The sequence below is a fragment of the Hyla sarda genome, chromosome 5 (genome assembly GCF_029499605.1).
Source record: "Hyla sarda isolate aHylSar1 chromosome 5, aHylSar1.hap1, whole genome shotgun sequence".
Classification (NCBI taxonomy): Eukaryota; Metazoa; Chordata; class Amphibia; order Anura; family Hylidae; genus Hyla; species Hyla sarda.
In genome coordinates this window covers 300,999,072-301,023,610 of record NC_079193.1, presented here as the reverse complement: position 1 = coordinate 301,023,610, position 24,539 = coordinate 300,999,072, and the positions used below count along the sequence as shown (strand labels likewise).

General features: G+C 41.1%; 1 protein-coding gene across 1 annotated transcript in view; it reads right to left on the bottom strand.

The window, feature by feature from the left end:
* The window catches only part of DNAJC5B (DnaJ heat shock protein family (Hsp40) member C5 beta), a 58,310-nt gene extending 45,721 nt beyond the window's left edge, over nt 1–12,589 (bottom strand). Inside the window, exons 1-2 of the mRNA XM_056518572.1 lie at nt 12,460–12,589; nt 12,149–12,261 (exon numbers count right to left, since the gene is read on the bottom strand). Coding sequence (XP_056374547.1) covers nt 12,149–12,261; nt 12,460–12,486 — 140 coding nt within the window. The 5' untranslated portion in view covers nt 12,487–12,589. The remainder of the gene's footprint in view (nt 1–12,148; nt 12,262–12,459) is intronic.
* Nucleotides 12,590–24,539: the final 11,950 nt, after the last annotated feature.

Here is a 24,539-nt window from a genome sequence, read left to right as displayed (position 1 = left end):
CATGGCCTATGAACCTCCAAAGGTCCTTTGCATTAACCATAGAGACTAAAGCCTCGTGACCCGCAGGTCCTGCGATGCTAGCGCAAGGTAAGTACACTTTCTATATACATTATACACATTTACCTTAACAGTATATTCACTATCTAGGGGGTGACTAGGGGAGAACTAGATCTGAGAACCCCATGGTTCCTAGGAACTCTGACTTTGGGGACCCATACCAAGGTACTGTATGTAATACGGTACCGGGACACCACATTTACAAATAGTAAGCAACACTGACAGACCCATTTTGTATCAGTGATAATTATTTACTGATAAATGGGGACTGGTAGACTTTAGCACATAGACCTATGTAGGGTATGCAGACTATCTTCATAATTATGTTAATACATTGTTTTTTGTTTTTTTTTAGCAATGCATACAGTGCTTAAGTATATCTTTATCTTGAAAAAGGTCTAGGACGCAAATGTAATAAATAGAACATGCCAGTGACATATTAAAAGGTTTCAGCAGTGGGGGTAATAACAGGCAACAGTTGTTGACCTACAGTGCCACCCAACCAGTTTGACTTCTGGCCTCTCCTGAAGCCACTATCTAAGTATCCTCCTGGTTTCACCCTTTAATCCTGTTCTGTTAGGATGTGATTTTACCATCAGGATGCTGCTAGGTTGATTCCCTGGAGTGGTCATAGTTTGGATAGCAACTGACCCTACAAATGACACCAGTACAAGATACTGGCCAAAGTCTAGGGCTTGCAGTGTACGTGCATAGCTAGAAACAGGAAAACTGATCAGGGTTGGCAGCAGGTTTGTAGTCAATCAGTTTGGGTGAAGAAACTGAAATCATACCTTATAGCAGAAACTCATGCACATAACACCTTTACTGGATCACTAGGAACCAGGGCATTGCAAATGAAAGGTATAGGAAATATTTAGGGATGTGCACTGGCCCTTTAAAAGGTTGGAAGGAAACATGTGTGCACTCTACAGGCAGTGCCCATAAATACAGCTGCAGCAGCATGAGTGGAAGATGGAGAGAGATGGTAACCAACCTTGCCAGCTCGGAGGAGCAGTACGCTAATGGGCATGGACCGCTGGCTTAACAGAGGTCCAAGGGCTGAGATTCTCACTGAAGAATGGAAAAAAGGGGAAGAAATGCTAAAATTTGCCTTTTAGGCTGTTGTCACTCAAGGCACTTTATTTATTTATTTTTATTTTTTTTAAACTACCACTGCAATTTTTAAATCAAAGCCAGAAGTAGATTAAAAAAGAATGGGAAATATAAAGGAAGAACTAATACTCCTCCTCCCTGCTAGATCCAGATCAGAGTATGTTGGATTGAGCACTTATGGTACTCTATTCTGACAAAAAATAGGGGTTTTAGCACCAATTCTCAAAAAGATCAAGTACTCCACCCCTAGACATCTTATCCCTTATCAAAAGGATAGGGCATAATATGTCTGTTCACGGTGGTCCCATCGCTGGGGACCCCCGCGATCTCCCTGCTACACCCGCTGTTGGTTTAGAGAGTGGGGTGCAGCGCCGGAGGCTCTTGACATCACGGCCGCGCCGAGCTCATGATGTAACGGCAACGCCCCCTCAATGCAAGTCTATGGGACGACCCCCGTGATAAGACATCTTATCCCCTATCCTTTGGATGTCTCGGAGTGGAGTATCCCTTTAAGCATGTCAATGATATTCACAAAACATATACTAACACATAATGAATTCAAAGACAAGAAACAAATACTATATTTTAGAGAAAATAAAGGTAGATAGACCTTTGGTCTTTTCCATAACATATGAGTGTTAGAGTACTAACTAACTCGTATTGCACTCCATGGGTAGGTGATTTCACATGTGAGACATTCTCCAGGACCAACTCTTTCAGGATAGCCCTTGAGTTTCTATCTCTCAAACTCTCATCAATGTGACTTCTTGACATATCTGACCTTTCAGACAATTATATCTTGGGAACAATTTAAAAAGACTTCTTGAACATTCTTAAAGTGAAATATTACTGCTCAGTCATGTCATTGAATCCCGTTCTTTGATCATAAAAAGCTGATTTAGTGCTAATAAACACAGATTGAATACTGTACTATTATCACGACCCTTACTTGACAGTAAAAATTCCACTCAAGATGGTTAGTTCTAGACCATCTGTTTAAATCCTGCATTAAATGCTGACTGGTGGAATCATTTTAAATGTCTGTGTAAAAATAAGACCAATATTGGTTAAACAAATTATTTTCTCAGTAAAATAACAAAAGGAAAATAAAGCAAATTATGGGAGAGTGGTTTATATGCTCGGAGGATTTGTTATCCAGCAAGATTAAATCTGAGCAGGGTCTCTCTGCCTGTGCCATTTCTATTCTCATTGGGTTTCAGAATAAATCTTAGTGTTTCAAGCAGCTAAGGAATATGAATTTATCAATTAGACTTATGTGAAAACCTGCTGCAGCATATGCAGACACTAATCATAGTGATAATATGTGTATATTTATATACTGCTAATACATTAATGAAAATGAGGGTTTGTTGATATTTCACATGCACTTGTGTACTACAGTAAATAACGCTATGCATACATTCATTATTACATTTTTCTTCAAATTACCAAATAGATAGCTTTTTATTTAACCTAGAAATATGTGCACCAATATACACTATCCATATTGTGTACATGCCAATTTACTGACCATTAAAGAAGCAGTCCTACAGTGCCGTATGTTTTATCCAAGCACAGCTGCATCCGTGTGTTTGATTACTCTAATTTGGTCATATGATCACATCCCTGACTCTACAAATCTTCCAGAACCCAATGGTTACAACAGATCCCCACTTCCTGTACTGTAGCTAATTACTGCATGTGTGTTTGCCACATATGAACAAAATTACAGTAAAAAGGGGGCTATAACATAGCAAAAAAAAGTGGAAATGATGATGAATTAACCCCTTCCCTAATAAAAGTAAGAATCACCCCCTTTTTCCATTTAAAAGAAAAACTGTGTAAATAAAAATAAACATGTGGTATTGCCACGTGTGGAAATGTCTGTACTAAAAAAGATATATCGTTAATTAAACCGCATGGTCAATGGCGTACGCGAAAAAAAAATCTAAAGTCCAAAATAGCGTATATTTGGTCACTTTTTATATCATAAAAACTTTATAAAAAGCAATCAAAAAGTCCGATCAATATCAAAATGGTACCGATAAAAACTTCAGATTACGGTATGAGCCCTCTTACCGGCCCGTATGCAGAAAAATAAAAAAGTTATAGGGGTCAGAAGATGACAATTTTAAACGTATACATTTTCCTGCATATAGTTATGATTATTTTTAGAAGTAATACAAAATCAAACCTATATAAGTAGGGTATCATTTTAACCATATGGACCTACAGAATAAAGACAAGGTGTAATTTTTACAGAAAAATGCACTGCGTAGAAATGGAAGCCCCCAAAATTAACAAAATTGCATTTTTTCTTCAATTTTGTCACACAATGAATTTTTTTCCACTTCACCATGGATATTTTGGTAAAATGACTAATGTCACTGGAAAGTAGAATTTGTGGCGCAAAAATAAGCCATAATATGGAATTTTAGGTGCTAAATTGAAAGCGTTATGATTTTTAGAAGGTGATGAGGAAAAAATTTTAATGCAAAAACGGAAAAACCCTGCATTCTTAATGGGTTAACACATTCCAATTATACATAAACAAACATAGACATAATCCCTCAAAACCCAAGGGGAACATATAAACAACCAAAACAATGACATTTAATATAACTCAATCATATCCAAACACTCATACTTGTCTCTTCTATACTTTTTAAGCCAGAGATGGTCCTAGCTACTCCATTCTAAGCTGTTCCTATTTAAGTTGTCTAGTGATTTAAAGTTCAATGGTACTGCTAAATAGTTTCCATAATCTCCATCTCTGTTCATATGTTATAGCGGATAAAGTTCTTTGTGGCACCAGGCCCTCCATCTCATAGTTCCTGTGAACATTTTTTTATAATTCAGATACAGTGGGGACAGTCTCAGTCTTTCATGTCTGAGCTATCTGAGAACGGGCCACAAACAAAATGTGTTATTACTGTTAATTGAGAAATAGTGTTTGTTGTTAAGGAAAATAATGCCACTTCTGGGCCCCAACCTATTAAATGTCCAGTAATGAAATTTATGGATATTTATCGGCGTATAACACGCACCCTAATTTTAACAGGGAAATTTAAGTCAAAAGAAAAAGTAAAATAAATGACTTGGACTAAATACCACATTATCAACTTTGATTTCCCCGACACCTCAGTTTGGTCCCGTCCCCCCAGTGCCACATCATTCCTCCCCTTTTATCAGCCCCTGTGCCACATTCACCCCTCTCATCGCCCCCCCCCCCCCCCCCATGTCTTATCATCCCTCTCATCAATTCCCCCTGTCATAGACCACCTGGCATGCAGAAATGTACCCTATCGCTGCCATAGACCACTAGCCATACAGACATTACAATTTTAGTGCCTTATCCCGCCCTTTCATCATTTCCCCCTGTATCACAATCCCTCCACCCAGTCCCATCATCCCCCCATCATTCCCCCCCTCATCATTCCTCCTATGCAATTCTTCCCATGCCTTATCATTCTCAGCCCCTGCCTCTTCATTCCCCCTTTTCCCCTGCTTTTTATTGTTATTTCATTTTCCTTACTTGGCTGCAGGCCAGGTCTGGGGGCGGGTCTTGTGGGCTGCGTGGTAAGGGAAGCAGATAAGTGATGTCCTCTGCCGGCTCCTCTGCGTGGCATCAGGAACGTCACTTTTCATTTCCTGCAGTCGCCGCTGGTCCATATTCTAAAGTGGCCGCAGCTGAGCTGCTGAACTTAAGCAGCCAGTGCTGCGGCCACTCTGACCAGCGGCGGCTGAAGGAAATTAAAAGTGACATCCCTGATGCCACGCAGAGGAGCCGGCAGGGGACGTCATTCATCTGCTTCCCTGACCACCTAGCCCTCAAGACCCGCCGCCTGACCTGGCCTGCCAAAGCGCAACTAGGTAAGGAAAATAAAAAACAATAAAAAGCAGGGGAAAAGGGGGAATGATGAGGCACGGGCTGGGAATGATGAGGCATGGGAAGAATTGCATAGGAGGAATGATGAAGGGGGGAATGATGGGGGGGATGTAATTGGCACATGTAATATATTAGCAGCTACAGTGGGGGTGGGGGGGAGTATTTAGTCAGCCACCAATTTCTTCAACTTAAAAAGATGAGAGAGGCCTGTCATTTGCATCATAGGTATACCTCAACTATCCATAAATCATAAAATCACATTTTAGAGCCTCCATTTTTTGACCAGGAGTGCTGCTGCGGCCTTCTTTTTTGTATACTCTGTATTTGCCACAGCAGCCTGCACCTGTGTATTAGGTAGATGTGCTGGCTATTTTTCTTTTTGTTTTTTGCTGTGCAATTTAGGTGGAGTGGCACCCTCTGTAGCAGTGCACCCCTCCCTGTTTACAGGAGGTTTTATAAATTGATAGTGGATCCTGCATGTCACCCAGTCAGAGGCCATATGCCCAGCAGAGGTGAGTGAAATGAGTGTTAGGGTCCCATCCGAAATGAGGCCACCTCCACGTGGTGGATGGGGGACACGATGTGATCAAAAAGTGAGCTAAGAGCCTCCATTTTTTGACCAAGAGTGCTGCTGCCACCTTCTTTTTGTATAAAATCACTTTGTCTTATTTTTAAAGAATTTATTTGCAAATTATGGTGGAAGATAAGTATTTGGTCACCTACAAACAAGCAAGATTTCTGGCTCTCACAGACCTGTAACTTCTTCTTTAAGAGTCTCCTCTGTCCTCCACTCGTTACCTGTATTAATAGCACCTGTTTGAACTTGCTATAAGTATAAAAGACACCTGTCCACAACCTCAAACAGTCACACTCCAAACTCCACTATGGTCAAAACCAAAGAGCTGTCGAAGGACACCAGAATCAAAATTGTAGCTGCCAGGGACTCAAATCATTCAGTACCAGACGTGTCCCTCTGCTTAAGACAGTTCTTGTCCAGGCCCATCTGAAGTTTGCTAGAGAGCATTTGGATGATCCAGAAGAGGATTGGGAGAATGTCATATGGTCAGATGAAACCAAAGTAGAACTTTTTGGTAAAAACTCAACTCGTCGTGTTTGGAGGAGAAAGAATGCTGAGTTTCATCCAAAGAACACCATACCTACTGTGAAGCATGGGAGGTGAAAACATCATGCTTTGGGGCTGTTTTTCTGCAAAGGGACCAGGACAATTGATCCATGTAAAGGAAAGAATGAATGGGGCCATGTATCGTGAGATTTTGAGTGAAAACCTCCCTCCATCAGCAAGGGCATTGAAGATGAAACGTGGCTGGGTCTTTCACCATGACAATGATCCCAAATACACCGCCCAGGCAATAAAGGAGTGGCTTCAAAAATTACAGGCCTCTCTCATCTTTTTAAGTAGAGAACTTGCACAGTTGATGGCTGACTAAATACTTTTTTGCCCCACTGTATTCTAGCTTTACGCCCCTTCCATATATAGCTCCATGTAATAGATTGTAATTGCCTCATGGCAACTGCTGGATATGTAATAATTAAGTTTTGAAATATATATAAGATCTTAGGCAAAAAAAAAACATTTTCACCACTGCTATACGACCTATCCATGACATAGGACATTTAGAAGATAAATCCGCATTCTCCTTTATACTTGACACAAGAGGATTCAGGTTTAACAAAGGGAGGTTCACAAAATCTGTAGATAGCACAATACCCAAATAAGTGATGCTATTTTCTGCCCATTTTAATGTATATTTCATAGTTATTTCTTCCTTTAGTTCCTCTCCGATTAATATTGGTAAAAGAATTGACTTGCTAATGTTCACTTTATTGTAGCTTAGGCTGCATTCAAACCTCATTTTCAGCCTAGGGTTGCCGGATCCGGCTGTGGGAGGGGAAAACCGGACGCTCCTGTACCCTAACCGGACCGGCGCTGAAATCCATTTAATTTAATGAGCCGACAGGAGTCAAACAGCGACTCTGGTCGGCTCATTTTTGACCCGTATCCGGTTTTGTGATTGGGCCTAAAACCGTAGTATAATACATATATTATAGGTCTGTATTTAATAAAGAAATTGGCCTAAAATTTACTGGGTTTGTGGGTGGTTTCCCAGTTTTGGCAATGGTAACAGCGATTGCCTCTAACATGTCGGTGGGCATGTTTCCTATAGTCTGAATTTCTCTAAATAATTTAGTGAGTTGGGGAGAAATAGTCTCAATATTAAGCTTATAAAAATCGTTAATAAGGCCACCTGGACCGGGAGCTTTCACAGTCTTCAGGGTTTTAATAGCTTGGTTTACCTCTTCCTCTGATATTGCTCTTGCCAAATTATGTACATGGGTTGAAGAGAGAGTTGGGGCTGAGATTCCAGATAAGAAAGCTTCAATTAATGATGGTATAGGGTAATTGATTTGAGTATCATTTGGTATATTATATAGCAGTGATGGCGAACTTTTTTGAGCACGAGTGCCCAAACCGTAATGCACGCCAACTTTTTTTCCCTCAAAGTGCCAGCACAGCAATAACATCAGAATACTGATGTGTGTGGGGTGATGTATGTTTGAGGGGTGCTGTGTGTGTCTGGGGGGTGCTGTGTGTTTGTCTGTGGTGTGCTGTGTGTTTTTGAGGGGTGCTGTGTGTGAGAGTTGATGTGTGTTTGAGGGGTGCTGTGTAATTGCCTGAGGGGTTCTGAGTGTGGGGATGATGTGTGTGTGTTTTAGGGGTGCTGTGTGTGTGAGGTGCTGTGTTTGAGGGGTGCTGTGTGTGTCTTTGGGGTGCTTTGTGTTTTTGAGGGGTGCTGTGTGTGAGAGGTGATGAGTGTTTGAGGGGTGCTGTGTGTGAGAAGTGCTGTGTGTGGGGGTGATGTGTGTGTGTTTGGGGGTTGATGTGTGTGAGGTGCTGTGTTTGAGGGGTGCTGTGTGTTTGTCTGTGGGGTGTTGTATGTTTTTTCCGTGGGGTGCTTTGTGTTTTTGAGAGGTGCTGTGTGTGTCTGTGGGGTGCTGTGTGTTTTTTAGGGGTGCTGTGTGTGTCTGTGGGGTGCTGTGTGTGAGAGGTGATGTGTGTTTGAGGGGTGCTGTATATTTGTCTGAGGTGCTGTGTGTGGGGGTGCTGAGTGTGTGTGTTTGAGTGGTGCTGTGTGTCTGAGGTGCTGAGTGTGGGGTGATGTGTGTGTGTTTGTGGGGTGCTGTGTGTGTGTGAGGTGCTGTGTTTGAGGGGTGCTGTGTGTTTCTTTGGGGTGCTGTGCGTTTATGGGGTGCTGTGTGTGAGAGGTGATGTGAGTTTGAGGGGTGTTGTGTTTTTGTCTGAGGGGTGCTGTGTGTCTGAGGTGCTGTGTGTGGGGGTGATGTGTGTGTGTGAGGTGCTGTGTTTGAGGGGTGCTGTGTGTGTCTTTGGGGTGCTGTGTGTTTGAGCGGTGCTGTGTGTTTTTGAGGGGTGCTGTGTGTGAGAGGTGATGTGTGTTTGAGGGGTGCTGTGTGTGTGAGGTGCTGTGTGTGGGGGTGCTGTGTGTTTGTGTGTGTTTGAGAGGTGCTGTGTGTGTGTGAGGTGATGTGTGTTCGAGGGGTGCTGTGTGTGAGGTGCTGTGTGTTTGAGTGGTGCTGTGTTTGAGGGGTGCTGTGTGGGGGTGTGGGGGATGGGGTACATAATACATACATAATATAAAATACATACATAATACATAAATAAAATAAAAAAAATTATTTCAGCTACCAGGTTGGATGCTAGGTCGGTGCTGTAGTAGTTTTTAGTATATTTGCTGGTAGAAGAGCATGGACTGCAGAGAGTGGGCCGTGTCCTGTGTATTAGAATAAAGTAAAAAAGAAAAGTTGCCTCTTTCAAGGTGCTTGTAGTTTTAAAACATCAAACCTTTAATCTGTATACATTAAAAATAGAAAAAGGTGGACATCAATCATAAAAGAGAAGCGAAACGCCAACATGTTTTGAACTAAATGTAGCTCTTAATCATGGCTATATGTAGCCTGAAATGCACTGGAGTTTCACTTTTCTTTTATGATGTCACCTTTTTCTATTTTTAATGCATACAGATTGAAGGTTTGATGTTTTGATAATACATGCACTGTTATCCTTGGAAGAGCTGGAGGCAACTTTCTTTTTTCTTTTGTTCTAATTCATAATACATATATACATACTTCATACATACATACACACATCATACATACATTATATATATATATATATATATATATATACACACACACATCATACATACATAATGCATAAATACAAACATCATACATGTATAATACATACATACATAATATATACATATGCACATCATATAATACATACACAAATCCATAATATATAAATGCACACATCATACATAAATACATCATACATACACACATCATACATCCATAATACACCCCATACATACATATTACACATATCATACATACATATATATATAATACACACATCATTCATACAACCCACCCCCCCTCCCGTCCTCGGACGCTGGAGGACACTGGAGGTGGATCCTCTGTGCCAGAGAGGCGATGGCGCGGGTCATACTGGGGGATCGGTTCTAAGTAGTTACTGGTCTTAACCAGAGCCCGCCGCAAAGTGGGATGGACTTGCTGCGGCCGTAACTACCAGGTCGTGTCCCCCCAGTAGCGACTCGACCCCTCTGGCTGCTGAGACAGGCGTATTACAAAGGACAAGGCAAAGGCAAGGTCAGACGTAGCAGAAGGTCAGGGCAAGCAGCAGTCAGGGCAGTCAGGGCAAGCAGTCCGGGGCAACGGCAGAAGGTCAGATACACAGGCTAGGGAATTCACAAAACGCTTTCTCAGGGCACAAGGCAACAAGATCCGGCAGGGACAGGAAGGGGAAGTGGGTTTTTATAGTGTAGGGAGTGATTAGAACTAATTGGGCTAGGCACCAATTAATGGTGCACTGGCCCTTTAAATCTGAGAGACCCGGCGCGCGCGCGCCCTAGAGAGCGGGGCCGCGCGCGCCGGGACTGAGGACGGGGCCGGTGAGTGACACGGGATGCGACCCGTGGATGGGCACGTCCCGCTGCGGGGATCGCATCCCCGCCGAGAGACACAGAGCAGCGCTCCTGGTCAGCGAGTCTGACCGGCACACTGCAAGCATGAGTGTAACATTGCGAGCGCTCCAGGGGAGAAGCGGGACAGTTCCCCTCACCGGACCCATGACATACCAGTACATCATAGGCCGGGAAGGGGTTAACCTGTCATGCTAAAATGTACAACTTTTTACAAATGCTGTCCACAGCCAGTGTTGTAAGCCAGGTCAGAGCTGGTGTAGATTTGCGACAAATGAGGGCTGTGCAAGAAAATGAGCAACTTTTCACCAAAACATTTATGACCACTGCAGAAAAACAACTTGATTTAGAAAAAATTTGAAAATAATTTACTTAAAAAGTCACAAAATAGTAACTGCAACAAATGTAAAGATAAATTTAGAGCAATGATAAATTCTCCTTTCTATTTTGGACTGTAAACACTTTTACAGGCAAGAAAAAATTAATAACAGCCAAAAATAATGTGGGAATCCATTTTAGGGCTCGTTCTCACTCCTGTAAAATACTGTATTTATCGACGTATAACACGCACCCTCATTTTCATAGGGAAATTTGAGGGGAAAAAAATAGATGTAAAATAAATAACTTGGAATCTCTCTGAACTATATGCATCATCATCCTCTCAACTTTGATTCCCCCTGCTCCTCAGTTTGGTCCCCCCCATCCAGTGCCACATCATTCCTTATCTATTATCAGCCCCTCTGCAACATTTACCTCTCCCCTCTGATCCCCTGTGTGCCTCATTTCCCCTGTGATTCCCCCTGCCTCATCATTCCCCCCAGGCTCATCATTCCCCCCCTGCTCATCATTCCCCCCAGGCTCATCATTCCCCCACTGCTCATTATTCCCCCTGCTCATTGTTTCCCCCTGCTCATTGTTCCCCCCTGCTCATTATTCCTCACTGCTCATTATTCCACGCCCCCCACTCATCATTTCCCCCTTCTCATTATTCCCCCACCCTGCTCATTATCCCCCCCTTGTTCATTATTTCACCCCCCTACTCATTATACACTGCCCCCCTTCTCATTATTCCCCCCCCCTTGCTCATTTCCCTTCCCCAACCCCCCCCCCCCCCCCCATCTCCCCTGCTTTGTATGTTTTTTATATTCCCTTACCTGGCCGCGCTTCATCAGGCTCAGGTCAGGGGGTGGGCCTTGCAAGGCTGTGCAGCAGGTAAAGCATGACGAGCGACATCCCCTGCCGACTCCTCTGCATGGCGTCAGGGACATCACTCATCATTCTCTGCAGCCGCCACTGGTCAGTATGGCCGCAGCACCGGCTGCTTGTGAAAGTTCAGCAGCCCGGCCGCAGCCACTTTAGAACAGCCGCCATCGGCGACTGCAGGGGAATGATGAGTGATGTCTCTGACGCAGTGCAGAGGAGCCAGCAGGGGACGTCACTCGTCATTCTTTATCTGCCAAACAGCCTGCAAGACCTGCTACCTGACCTGAGTCTGCCAGAGCGTGGCCAGGTGGGAATATAAAAAACATAAAAAGCAGAAAAGAGAAGTGTTCGCCGCTGGTCACTGTTTTAAAGTGGCTGCGGCCGGGCTGCTGATCTTTAACAAGCAGCTGACGCTGCAGCCACTTTAAATCAGTGACCAGCACATTTATCGGCATATAATACGCAGGGTACTGGATGCCAACAGATCCTATTCATATCAATGGGATCCGTCGGGGCCTGGTGGTGTCAGTTGTGCTCTGTACTGTTCTGGTCCTATTCGGTGCAAGAAAATAAAAAAAAGAGCCGAATGGACCCAGAATGGAATGGAGCAAACCAGAAGCGTAAAGCCTTTCTATGCTCCAACTAGCAGTGGCTACATTTACCTATAATAGTTACATGAATTTTTTGCGGTTTCATATAAAGTCGTAGGCACATGGAGGTACAGGTCCATAAGGTTTTGGACAAAAATCATCCGTGGTACATCTGTGTGCAAGGCCTCTAAATTGTAACTTCCCTGAACAATTTGTCATCCTAATATTTAAAGTAAATGTAAGAAAAAAGTTACCTATAAGATTTCTTGATTTCATCATGATTTGCCCCTTTCTCCAAGCCAAGAATCTGATATAAGGCTTCTCCAGATGTGGACAAAGAACGCTGCCTTTGTTCTGACATTTTGATCTGAAATAAGTAAGGTAAATCTATTTATTTTTTTTCCATAAATTAAAAGGGGTTGTCCCATAAAAAAAAATAATAGTTATATACTGGTGCATTATATAAAAAATAAACATATTTTAAATGTACAGGCATTTCTGAAAATGTCCTGTTTGAGAGGAAAAAGCATAAAAATCCCCCATGTGCCTGTATTGTTTTAATGACCTGCCGCCCTTGGTCTCCCAGGCTCATTTTAACTGCAGTCTCCTGAAGATCATGGCAGTTGTTCTCTACTCCACAAGCAAGGGGGATTGTGGGAAAGTATGTACTCTGTTGCCTGGCAACAGCATAGACACGGTTCAGAGAGGAAACCAGGAAGTGGTCAGATCAATGGGGAAGAAGAACTCTACCGGGATGTCAATTACTTTACCTAAAACAGTACATTTGTACTCCTTTACCTCCTTTACATATATGTATGGGGTATACATCTGATCTCACTAACTTAGGTACGTGGGACAACCCCTTTAATGTTTTGACTAAATGAAAGTACAATATCACAATAGTATAAACTGATAAGCAAAATGTATGATACAACTTACTGCATCTAGTATGTTGATTGGACTTTTTACATGTGCCCTTTAGATATACTTTGTTAGTGCACACTAATGTAAAAAGTAAAATGAGAAAAAAATTTAAAAAATCAAAAAATGGAACACAGAGTAATAGAGCTAAAAAATACAATAAAAAATAAACATTGTGCAAAACTGTTTCACTATGTTATGCGAAGTTCAAGGCCTTTGAGGGTGGTACAATACACAAAGACCACCAACAAATCCTTGTCTCATGCTCTACCTTCAAGTGGGACTGAGATGCAATACCACATAAAGACTAAGGATAAGAGTGAGGCTGTTTCTGCAACCCCTTTAACCCTTTCAAGCAAATACTAGGTAGCCAAATTAAGCAAAAGTCTCTATGTATCCACTGAGAGTGCAGAGTAAAGCATCTAAAGTAGTAAAACATATTGTAATCTATAGTTTGTATTAAAATAACACAAATATAAAGATTTTGATTTGCAATGGTGAGCGCAGCGGTTCCAGTTTTGAGTTGTATTATACCTTAAGGAATTATGTTGCTGTTCTATAAACTAACTCCTCCAGCCAAACCTTATATGCCTTAGGGAAATCTAATAGCAATTATAGGCAATAAAGTTCATTATTCATTTCCTCTCTGTTTCATGTTTTATTGACTGGTTTGCAGCTTAAACGATTTAGCATCAATTCATTGTATTCATATTGTTTCTTTATTTCTCTTTAGGTAGGCCAATAAATACCTTTTTCAAGTTACCCTGGTGTTCTATGCTTTTTTTTTTTTTTTTTTGCTCTTGGACACAGGGAGGTTTAAAAAACTTGGTGTTAAGAGACATATTGAAATATTAAGTAACAAAATAAAATAATAAGTTGTAGTGTATTTGGTTATTTCTAGCAAATTGCCATTCTTTTATGCAGCCAGTTTAAGCTTTCAGTTGCAAGAAACTAAATCCCCCGCTCATTTATAATTCAAGATGTCAGGTAATAATCAGTTTCCTGACAGTAAAACATTTGTGTCATGTAGAGTTTTATTTCAATAAAGGCAGTGAGTATATAACAGAGCAAGGGTGTCCAACGATAGACCTGCCTAGCATGGAGGTGCTGCCGCCACTAACAAGACATCTTAGAGGCACTCTGGACTTATTTATGTTTAGTTGTTTGAAAGCATTACTGTTGTTAAAAAAAGTATTTTTTTCCATGTAATACTTCCTTAAAAACTAAGCATTTTCCTTATATACTTCAATAAAAAATGTGATTGCTAAAGATGTGAAAACATGGTTTAAAAAATGGCCACTAGGGGTCTCTGTCTCTTTACTTTTACAAACGAACCCTGAAAATTCAGCTTTTTGGTCCATCAAAAAAAGGACCATTTTCTCTGTGGGGAGGGGAAAAGGGGCATGGTTATATCCATACTGTTATTGTTAATGTTAGGGTCCCATCCAAAATGAGGCCACCTCCGCATGGTGGATGGGGGGGCGCATTTGATCAAAAAGTGCGCTAAGAGCCTCCATTTTTTGACCAAGCATGCAGCTGTAACCTTTCTTTCTTTTTTGTGTACTCAGTATTTGCCACAGCAGCGTGCACCAATGTATTAGGTAATTGTGCTGGCTATTTTTCTTTTTTGTGTTTTTGCTTTACAAGCAAGGGGGAGTGGCACCCTCTCTAGCCCTGCACCCCTCCCTGTTCACAGGAGGTTTTAAATTGGTAGTGGATCCTGCATGTCACCCAGTCAGAGGCCATATGCCCAGCAGAAGGTGAGTGAATCAAGCATGTCAGGGTCTCATCCAAAATGGGGCCACCTCATAGGAGGGTTTTAATTTTAATTTGATAGTGGATCTTGCATGTCACCCAGTCAAAGGCCATATGCCCAGCAGAAGGTGAATTGATTTAGCATGTTAGGGTCCCATTCGAAATGAGGCCACCTCCGCGTTGTGGATGGGGGACACGTTTTGTTCAAAAAGTGCACTAAGAGCCTCCATTTTTTGAATAAGAGTGTTGTGGCAACCTTTCTTTCTTTTTTGTATATCCATACTGTGCCTCAGAGCACAGACAAGATGCAGACAGCTTGCAGTCTTTAAAAAGAGAAGCATTTTCATGCACACTGACAAGCAATACAAGGTGTTAAATATTATTTATATGCTAAAGGGTTTCTCTTTGGTAATTTATGAACTTATTTCTTGTGTATTAGCACCATATAGCTTCTACATGGCTGCTTTTATAAAAGCATGCACTTTGGTCACTAATCTGTGAAACAGTAAAAATGTTTGTTTCCTGGCACAAAATGCAGGTTTTACTGATTCTTTACTTGCACCATACACGTTTCACATGGCTGATTTAGAGTTCTATAGAGCATGCATTTAGGCAAAAAGCTTTGCAAATGTAAAACTATCTGTGCAGACCACATGACAGGGAAGAAGGAGAGGGGAGGAAAGGAGCTCATCCTGATCCTGGAGAAATGCCATCAGCCTCCAAGAGAAATGCAGAAAGACTCACAGTATCACAGTAATACATAGATCAAAAGGTATTTTACATATCAACACATGCATATTATTATGCATACAGGTCTGAGGCACATTGCTACACTGATTTAAGCATTATTTTTTATTTTCTTACTAATGACAATAACGCTTTTAATGAATTTTTATTAAAAATTTTAAAAAAAAATATAAAAAAAGGAAAGCTATGGCTCTTTTTCCAGTCCGAAAATTGACAGTGGTTTTCCTTGAAACCAATTTTAGAATTTTTTTTTTAGGAACAAATGCTTTCATGGCAAAACTGCAACAACATGGTAGCTCCTAAAGTGTTTTTCTGCAGTCCCATCATTTTTGACTAGCTCCAAAACACAAGGCCCACACTGGCGCTTCTGAAGCCACTTTAAGAAAAGAGATATTCGGAGTCTGATTTGTGTCTAATTTATTTTTAAACACAAATCTCATAATACTTTGGCACATTTTGGACAGTCTGAGAATAAGAAAATTAAATCTATTGGATTATAAAAAGCTGCAAATGGCCAGGGGCTTCCACGACCTAGGGAGGAGGTGAGTACTGAAACACATCAAGTGGAGAGACAGGAGTAGGGACTGCAAAGAGAATCCAGAAGTTTTCTATGAGTATAAGATCTCACCCCAATGCTTGCTTTACATCTTAGACTGCTCTGTACTGTTCTATAATGTACTCCATGCTGCTTTTTAGGGTGTGTATAGGGACATATAAGAGCAGGATCCAATTTTCTATGTATCCAAGTATATGGGAGACACCAAATGAGCCAGACTCCACACACTAGCTCAGGAACAACTGAAAACTGAAGAGGGAGCCTGCAGAGCAGAAATCTGGTTAAAAATGCTAAACATATGTTACATAATGGCCAGAAATAATGTTGCTCCTCAAGTACACCCACTGGACCGATTATCCTAAAAAATGAGAAAGTCAGGTATGCTTTAAGTCATGCTCACATTAGCTAGATCTCAGAGATCCCACTGGCCTACACAAGTGCATATTTACAAAATCATCTGCTCTTAAAAGTTTCTTGGAATAACCTGCTTGACCAAGAGGTGCTGATAGCACAGGAATCACCAACTCTGTAACTCCTACAACAAGGACTATAGTACAGGCAGCCATAAGCCACATAGTTTTGGCATTCTATGTCAACCACAGCATCTGTGCCAGCAACCTATGATGTTTGGGACTACAGTATACAGGGGCCAGCACCAGGATGGACAAGCGGCACACAGTGCTAACATTATACAATCAGTATACATATTTTATGCACTTTTTGCAAGTTTGAATCATCAAATGATATGTTGGACCTTGTCTAGTCCACCCTTACATATTTGTTTATGGGAACAACAAAAATACATCCATATGAACCTCAGTTTTCTTTGACCTCTGTTGCCAAACTGAATCAGACCATATCAGTGTTTACTACTGTTTTTTTTGTGTTTTTTGATGATTTTGTTTCTTCTGGTTAGGATTATTAGTTGCTGATTTTAGTTTTTTTGTTTAAAGGGATAATTTTACATACGTTGGACCCAAGTTACCGTTTAAGTCTAATCATTGGGTGATATACATCTTTCTGTGTTGTGACATATAGCCATGTTGTATAAAGAACAACATATAAGGGATCATATGTGATTAGGGAAGCTTTAGTGTGCCAAGGCAAACGTTTTTACTCACGTCACATTTGGTCAGCATGGATGATGATGATGATGTGTGCCTTTTAATACATGCCGTATGACTTTAGGCTGCCCATTGGTGAACAGATTTTCACAGAAGCAATGAAAAATAGACTTGGCGTCCAAGCATAATAAATAAACTTGCTTAACCCCTTAAGGACCGGGGGTTTTTCCGTTTTTGCATTTTCATTTTTTGCTCCTTGCCTTTAAAAAATCATAACTCTTTCAATTTTGCACCTAAAAATCCATATGATGGCTTATTTTTTGCGCCACCAATTCTACTTTGTAATGACGTCAGTCATTTTGCCCAAAAATCTACGGTGAAACAGGGAAAAAAATCATTGTGCGACAAAATTGAAAAAAAAAAAACGCTGTTTTGTAACTTTTGGGGGCTTCCGTTTCTACGTAGTACATTTTTTGGTAAAAATGACACCTGATATTTATTCTGTAGGTCCATACGATTAAAATGATCCTCTACTTATATAGGTTTGATTTTGTCGGACTTCTGGAAAAAATCATAACTACATGCAGGAAAATTAAGACGTTTAAAATTGTCATCTTCTGACCCCTATAACATTTTAATTTTTCCGTGTATGGGGCGGTATGAGGGCTCCTTTTTTTGCGCCGTGATCTGAAGTTTTTAACGGTACCATTTTTGCATTGATAGGACTTATTGATCGCTTTTTACTCATTTTTAAATGATATAAAAAGTGACCAAAAATGCACTATTTTGGACTTTGGATTTTTTTTGCGCACACGCCATTGACCGAGCGGTTTAATTAATGATATATTTTTATAATTCAGACATTTCCGCACGCGGTTATTTTTATTTACACTGTGTTTTTTTTTTATTGGAAAAGGGGGGTGATTCAAACTTTTAATAGGGGAGGAGTTAAATGATCTTTATTCACTTTTTTTTTAACTTTTTTTTTGCAGTGTTATAGGTCCCATAGGGACCTATAACACTGCACACACTGATCTCCTATGCTGATCACTGGTTTCTCATAAGAAACCAGTGATCAACGATTCTGCCGCATGACTGCTCATGCCTGGATCTCAAGCACTGAGCAGTCATTCGGCGATCGGACAGCGAGGAGGCAGATAGGGGCCCTCCCGCTGTCCTGTCAGCTGTTCGGGATGCCGCGATTAGCCACGGCTATCCCGAACAGCCCGACTGAGCTAGCCGGGAACTTTCACTTTCACTTTTAGCCGCGTGGCTCAGCTCTGAGCGCGCGGCTAAAGGGTTAATAGCGTGCGGCGCCGCGATCGGCGCTGCGCGCTATTAGAGGCGGGTCCCGGCTTCACTATGACGCCGGGCCCGCCGTGATATGACGCGGGGTTACTGTGTAACCCCGCGTTATATCAGAAGAGCAGGACCAAGGGCGTACCGGTACGTCCTTGGTCCTTAAGGGGTTAAATTTGCACATAATACATTTTAAAGTCAGTATGGTAAAACTAGCTGTGGTTGGTTTAATGTGGCCTTTGTGCAAAACTGTGTGACTTTTGCTTAAATTGCACATCACACATGAGGTAAAAATCGGTACACCAGTAAAACCAAAAAGACACCCACTGGCATGCTCTGCACAGTAAGGCATTTGCACCAGAGAAATTCACTTGTTACACATGTAAGGGTACTTTCACACCACATTTTTGCAGTACAGTTCGCGTATACGTTTTCAATTTGAAAACTGCATGGAACCATATTGAAAACTGTATGCATTGACTCTCCATAGAAAACTGTACGCCAAACGATGCATCCGGTTACATCCATTTTACATCTTGTGCGGTTTTGTCCATTTTTTCCCATACCCAAAACCGTAGCCTACCACGGTTTTTGGTCCGAGTGAAAAACCGTATTGAAACTGTGTACGTTTTTTTAACATGCGAGTCAATAAAAACTGTAGAGAACCGTATGTGTGTGCAGTTCCATCCAGTTTATACCATACGGTTTTTGACTTTGCAGTTTTTTTCTTGGAATTTCAATCAAACAAGTGAAACATTATTCATGACTAGCTGAGTACCTGGTGTTGCCTGGTTTTTCCTTCCTAATCCTTGTTGGGAAGGAAAATCAACAAAGGAGGAAGCTTTTGACTTCATATCCCGTCCTCATATATTGTTGTCATATGCCAACCACATATCCCATCCTCATATCTCGACCTCATATCCCGTCCTCATATCCCAACCTCTTATCCCGACCTCCTATCCCGTCCTCCTATCTTGACCTCATATCCCGTCCTCATATCCCATCCTCATATCCTGACCTCCTATCTCAACCTCATATCCTGTCCTAATATCCTGACCTCTCATCCCGTCTTCCTATCTAGACCTCATATCCTGTCCTCATATCCTGTCCTCATATCCTGTCCTCATATCCCGACCTCATATCTCGATGTCCTATCCTGACCTCCAATCCCGACCTCCTATCCCGACCTCCTATCTTGACCTCCTATCCCGTCCTCATATCCCGACCTCATATCTCATCCTCATATCTTGATCTCCTATCCCGACCTCCTATCCACTCCTCATATGCCGTCCTTATGTCTCAACCTCATATCACATCCTCATATCCCATCCTCACATCCCGACCTCCTATCTCGACCTAATTTCCTGTCCTCCTATCTCAACCTCCTATCCCATCCTCCTATCCTGACCTCCTATCCCGACCTCCTATCTCAACTTCATATCCCATCCTCATATTTCATCTTCATATCCCGACCTCATATCCCGTCCTTATATCCCATCCTCATAACCCGTCCTCATATCCCGACCCTATATCCCATCCTTATGTCCCATCCTCATATCCTGTCCTCAGGTGGGACTGATTTGTGATGAAGATATTGTAAGCTGAAAATAGATGGGGACTTGGCTTTGTTGGACTGGGTGTGATTTGCAAGCCAGACCGATGCACAAAAAGGGTAGTTAATAAAAGGGACGGGTCTTACAATGTGGGCATGTCTTTGTGAGATGGGGTGTGGCTTGCAAGCCAGATTGACACATTCACCAGGAGATGCAGAGCTTGTGGAGTAAGGTACTTACTTGAATGGGACTTGAAACAAAAAAACATCTTTTATATAAGGGTGTAGGTAAGGGTTAATTTAACTATCATATCTTTTTATTTGACATATAAGTAATATGTGTACCAGGTATTATTGAAATATCTCCAGCTGTACGGAAGTTATGTGGGAACATACATTTCCCATTGATTTGCATGGGACTTTAAACAAAAACCCCAACCCTCACAAATGGGGGGAGTTAAGGGTTAAATTACCTATCCTATATTTTAAGTGGACATATAAGTAACATGTGACCAAGTATTATCGAGATATCTCCAGCCATTTGGAAATTATGCAGTAACATATATTTCCCATAGACTTGTATGGGACTTTAAACAAAAACCCCGACCCTGGCAAATGGGGGCGAGTAAGGGTTAAATGACCTATCCTATGTTTGTTGTTGACATATAAGTAACATATGTGCCAAGTTTCATGTTAATATCTTTAGTCGTTTGGACATGATGCTAGAACATACACACACACACACATACATATACACACACACACACATTGGCCCACATTTATCATTCCAGTGCAAGTGAAGCATTTTTTTACACCTTTTTTTTTTGTGTGCTGATAATGTGTAGGAGCACCAAATTAATTAAAAGGCAAAAGAGCTTTGATAAATTTTGTGCAGGTCCACATTTTCTGAAATTTCTGTCTACACATACACAAAAAAGCTACACCATGTCTGGGCTGGTGTAGTTTTAGAGACTTTTCAGTGGCTTTGCGCCTTTTTTTGCTCCTTTTTACAAAAAGGGGCAATGATAAATCCCTTCCATATCATGTCTATTGCCAAAATCAGTGGATTGCAACTCAAAATCAGTGGATTGCAACTCAAAATCAGCAGAAATGTGTAAACTAAAAGGGGCAAAAAATGGCACAAAAAACCCTGCTTGCGTCTTTTTTGCCCTTTTATAGACACAAAAACAGTCTAAAGACAATGATAAATGTGGGCCATTGAGTTTTATATATATAGATTGAGGGAAAATTTAAAAACATATACGTTGTTTTTTTTAAAAACGGACGTAACTGGACATAATTTTTCAAACCATATACGGGTTAAAATTTGTATACACATTTTGATACAGTGTAGTCTGGTTTTGAGAAATCCGTTTTTCATCAAAAACCTGAAAATTGAACTGTATTGCAAAAACATGGTGCTGACCAGTTTAAAAATCTTAACCTGTTCAGGACGCAGGGTGTATGCACACGCCCTGCATCCTGAGTCCTTAAGGATGTAGGGCGTATGGATACGCCCGTGGGAATTCCGGTCCCCACCACTAGCCGGTTGAGGACCGGACCAAGATGCCTGCTGAAATCATTCAGCAGGCATCCCGGCACATCGCCGGAGACCCCCCCCCACCCCCATGTCGGTGATCGGAGAAAATCGCATATCAATTCAGACATGCGATTTTCTACTATTCCAGGCTGATCGGGTCTCTGGTGACCTGATCGCCCGGAAAATAGGGATGATCGGAGCTGTCAGTGACAGCCTCGATCATCCTGAGGGATAGAAGCAAGGTTGCAGTGCTGCAATCTCCTCCTTTCCTCTACTATTAGTCAGCACTGAGTGCTGACCAATGGCAGTTGAAGACGGGGGTTGCCATGGGAATGCCCCGCTCTGCCCACTCCTGGATGTCGGGAAGAATGGGGGAGAAGATGGCAGCCGGTACCTGTGAAGAAGATGCCGTCGGTGACATCTGTGGAGATCAGGGGTGCAGGTAGGGAGGCAATGGCGCGGAGCATTAAGGGAGGTGGCAGTAAAGCGATCTTTACTGCTGCTTTCCTAGTGGAAACCAAACTGCAACTACCAGCATGCCCAGACAGCCGGCTGGCTGGGCATGCTGGGAGATGTAGTTTTGCAACATCTGGAGGGTCACAGTTTGGAGACCACAATTACAGTGGTGCCCAAACGGTAGCCCTCCAGATGCTGCAAAACTACAACTCTCAGCATGCCTAGACTGCCCAGGCATTCTGGGAGTTGTAGTTCTGTAACATCTGTCCCTTCAGATTTTGCAATTTTCATGAAAATTTAGAAAATTGCTGCTATACTTTGAAGCCCTCAAATTTTTTCAAAAAGTAAAAATACGTCCATTTTATGATGCCAACATAAAGTGGACATATTGTATTTGAGAATCAATATATAATTTATTTGGAATATCAATTTTCCTTACAAACAGAGAGTTTCAAAGTTCAAAAAATGCAAAATTTTCTAAATTTTCATGAAATTTTGGGATTTTTCAACCAAGAAAGGATGCAAGTAACGATGAAATTTACCACTTAAATAAAGTAGAATATGTCACGAAAAAAAACTATCTCAGAATCAGAATAATCGGTAAAAGCATCTTAGAGTTATTAATGCTTAAAGTGACAGTGGTCAGAATTGGAAAAAATTGCTCCGCCCTTAAGGTGAAAATTGAGCTGCGTCCTTAAGGGGTTAATCCAGTACTTAACAGCTGCTGTATGCTCCACAGGAAGTTGTTTTCATTTTGAATTTCTATTCTGTCTGACCACAGTGATCTCTGCTGATACCTCTGTCCATGTCAGGAACTGTCCAGAGTAGGAGCAAATCCCCATAGCAAACCTATCCTGCTCTGGACAGTTCCTGATATGGACAGAGATGTCAGCAGAGAGCACTGTGATCAGACAAAAAAGAAATTCAAAAAGAAAATAACTTCCTGTGGAGCATACAGCAGCTGATAAGTACTGGAAGGATTAAGATTTTTAAATGGAAGTAATTTACAAATCTGTTTAACTTTCTGGCACCAGTTGTTTAAAAAAAATAGTTTTCCACTGGAGTGCCCCTTTAATACATCAGCCCCATGGTGACTGGAGAGTTAGTTTTATGGGATAAGCTATCTATGGATAAGCTATATATATATATATATATATATATATATATATATATATATATATATATATACTAAATGACATTGTTATTGAGACAAAAATAGAAAGGACCTCCACTAACCTGGATCCATGGAGAAAGGCGCCAGTATTGATGACTATATCCATTTAATGGGCACTCTCAGTAAAACAAATTTTTGCTATTGCACTCCTTACGGTAAATAAAAAATCTTTCTAATTGTACTTTGTTTAATAAAAATGAAGTTTTCTATGTTTTATTTGTGTTTAAAAAAGGTGCCACTAGGTGTCTCCCTACTTGTCCAGAGACCAAAAGCAGGAAATGCTGAGGGGTGTGTGCAGCCTTATCCAATCAGAGCTCATCTCACACACTGGACTGCTCTGGGCTGTGTGTAGCAGAGTGAGGGAGGAAGTTTTCCCCTGTATGGCTTCAGATGATGTCACGCCTGCTGGGGAACACCCCTTCCCAGTCTGTGAATCTGACTGAGCAGAAAATAAAGAGCAATATCAAGGTAGAAAACTAACAAATAATAAAAATAAAGGCAGGGGGTGGTTTATCATGATGGGGGCAGTGAACTGGAAGGATTATAAAATTTAACAAGATCATGAGAGGTACTCTTTAAATGCTAATTAAAGAAATTTGCAAAAGAATGTTACGACTGAGTTGCCTTGCATTGGTGGAAAGGGATTACGAAAGTAATGACAATGAATCCTATGATTCTAGATATAGAAAAATGAATACACAGAGAATACATAGAATTCAACTATAAATACAAATACAGCATAGCATATGTGTTTACAATGTGGAATAATGAATGGAAATATTTAAAGAATTTCTCTGCATAAAACATTAAACTTGTCCTTTCCACATATCTTAGCCCTAAAGCAAGATAGACCTGTGCGACAGTGACATCTATCTAAGCAGAGGTTACAAATCACAATAGTAGGAGTTGTAATATTACCTATTAAATTAGGATAAATGGAGTTGTCAGGAAACGATGTGTAAATCAGACATGATGGAAAAGTTGTCTGACCTTGATACGACAATGAATTTCATGAAGGTACAACTTCACAGGAAGCATTAGCAGTTTTCATGTCACCCTATTTACTAACCTAATGGGTTTTGTTTTATGCTCTCTGGCTACTGTATGAAATAAAAAAAAATAGGCAAAAACATCATGGCAAAGAAAGAAGTGTATACAGTTACATTATGCATATAGGGTCAATGTATTTTATGAAAAAGAGAGAAATTTAAGGATAAAAAAAAAGAAATTCAGCACTGTCTTACCTGCTGCAATGTTCCTGCTTTTATTCCTCTCCAGGTAAGAGGATGGGGCTTGGTGAAGTGACTGGGTCAGGTTACTCATTGTCACTTTGACATTTTATCCACAAGCTCTCCTGAAAACCTAGTAAGTATTACAATATTAATGAAGGCAGGAATTCAGGTAGCTGTTGTGATCTCAGAGATATAAGCTGGTGTTTAAAAGGTTTTACCATAAAGCAATATATGGACTGTATGAAGAATACTATTGCTGAATTTACTATATATGTAGAGATGAGCCACACAATTTGGCACAAGTTGCATTCAGTCAAAAAATTTTTATATATTAGTTTGCGATTTGTAA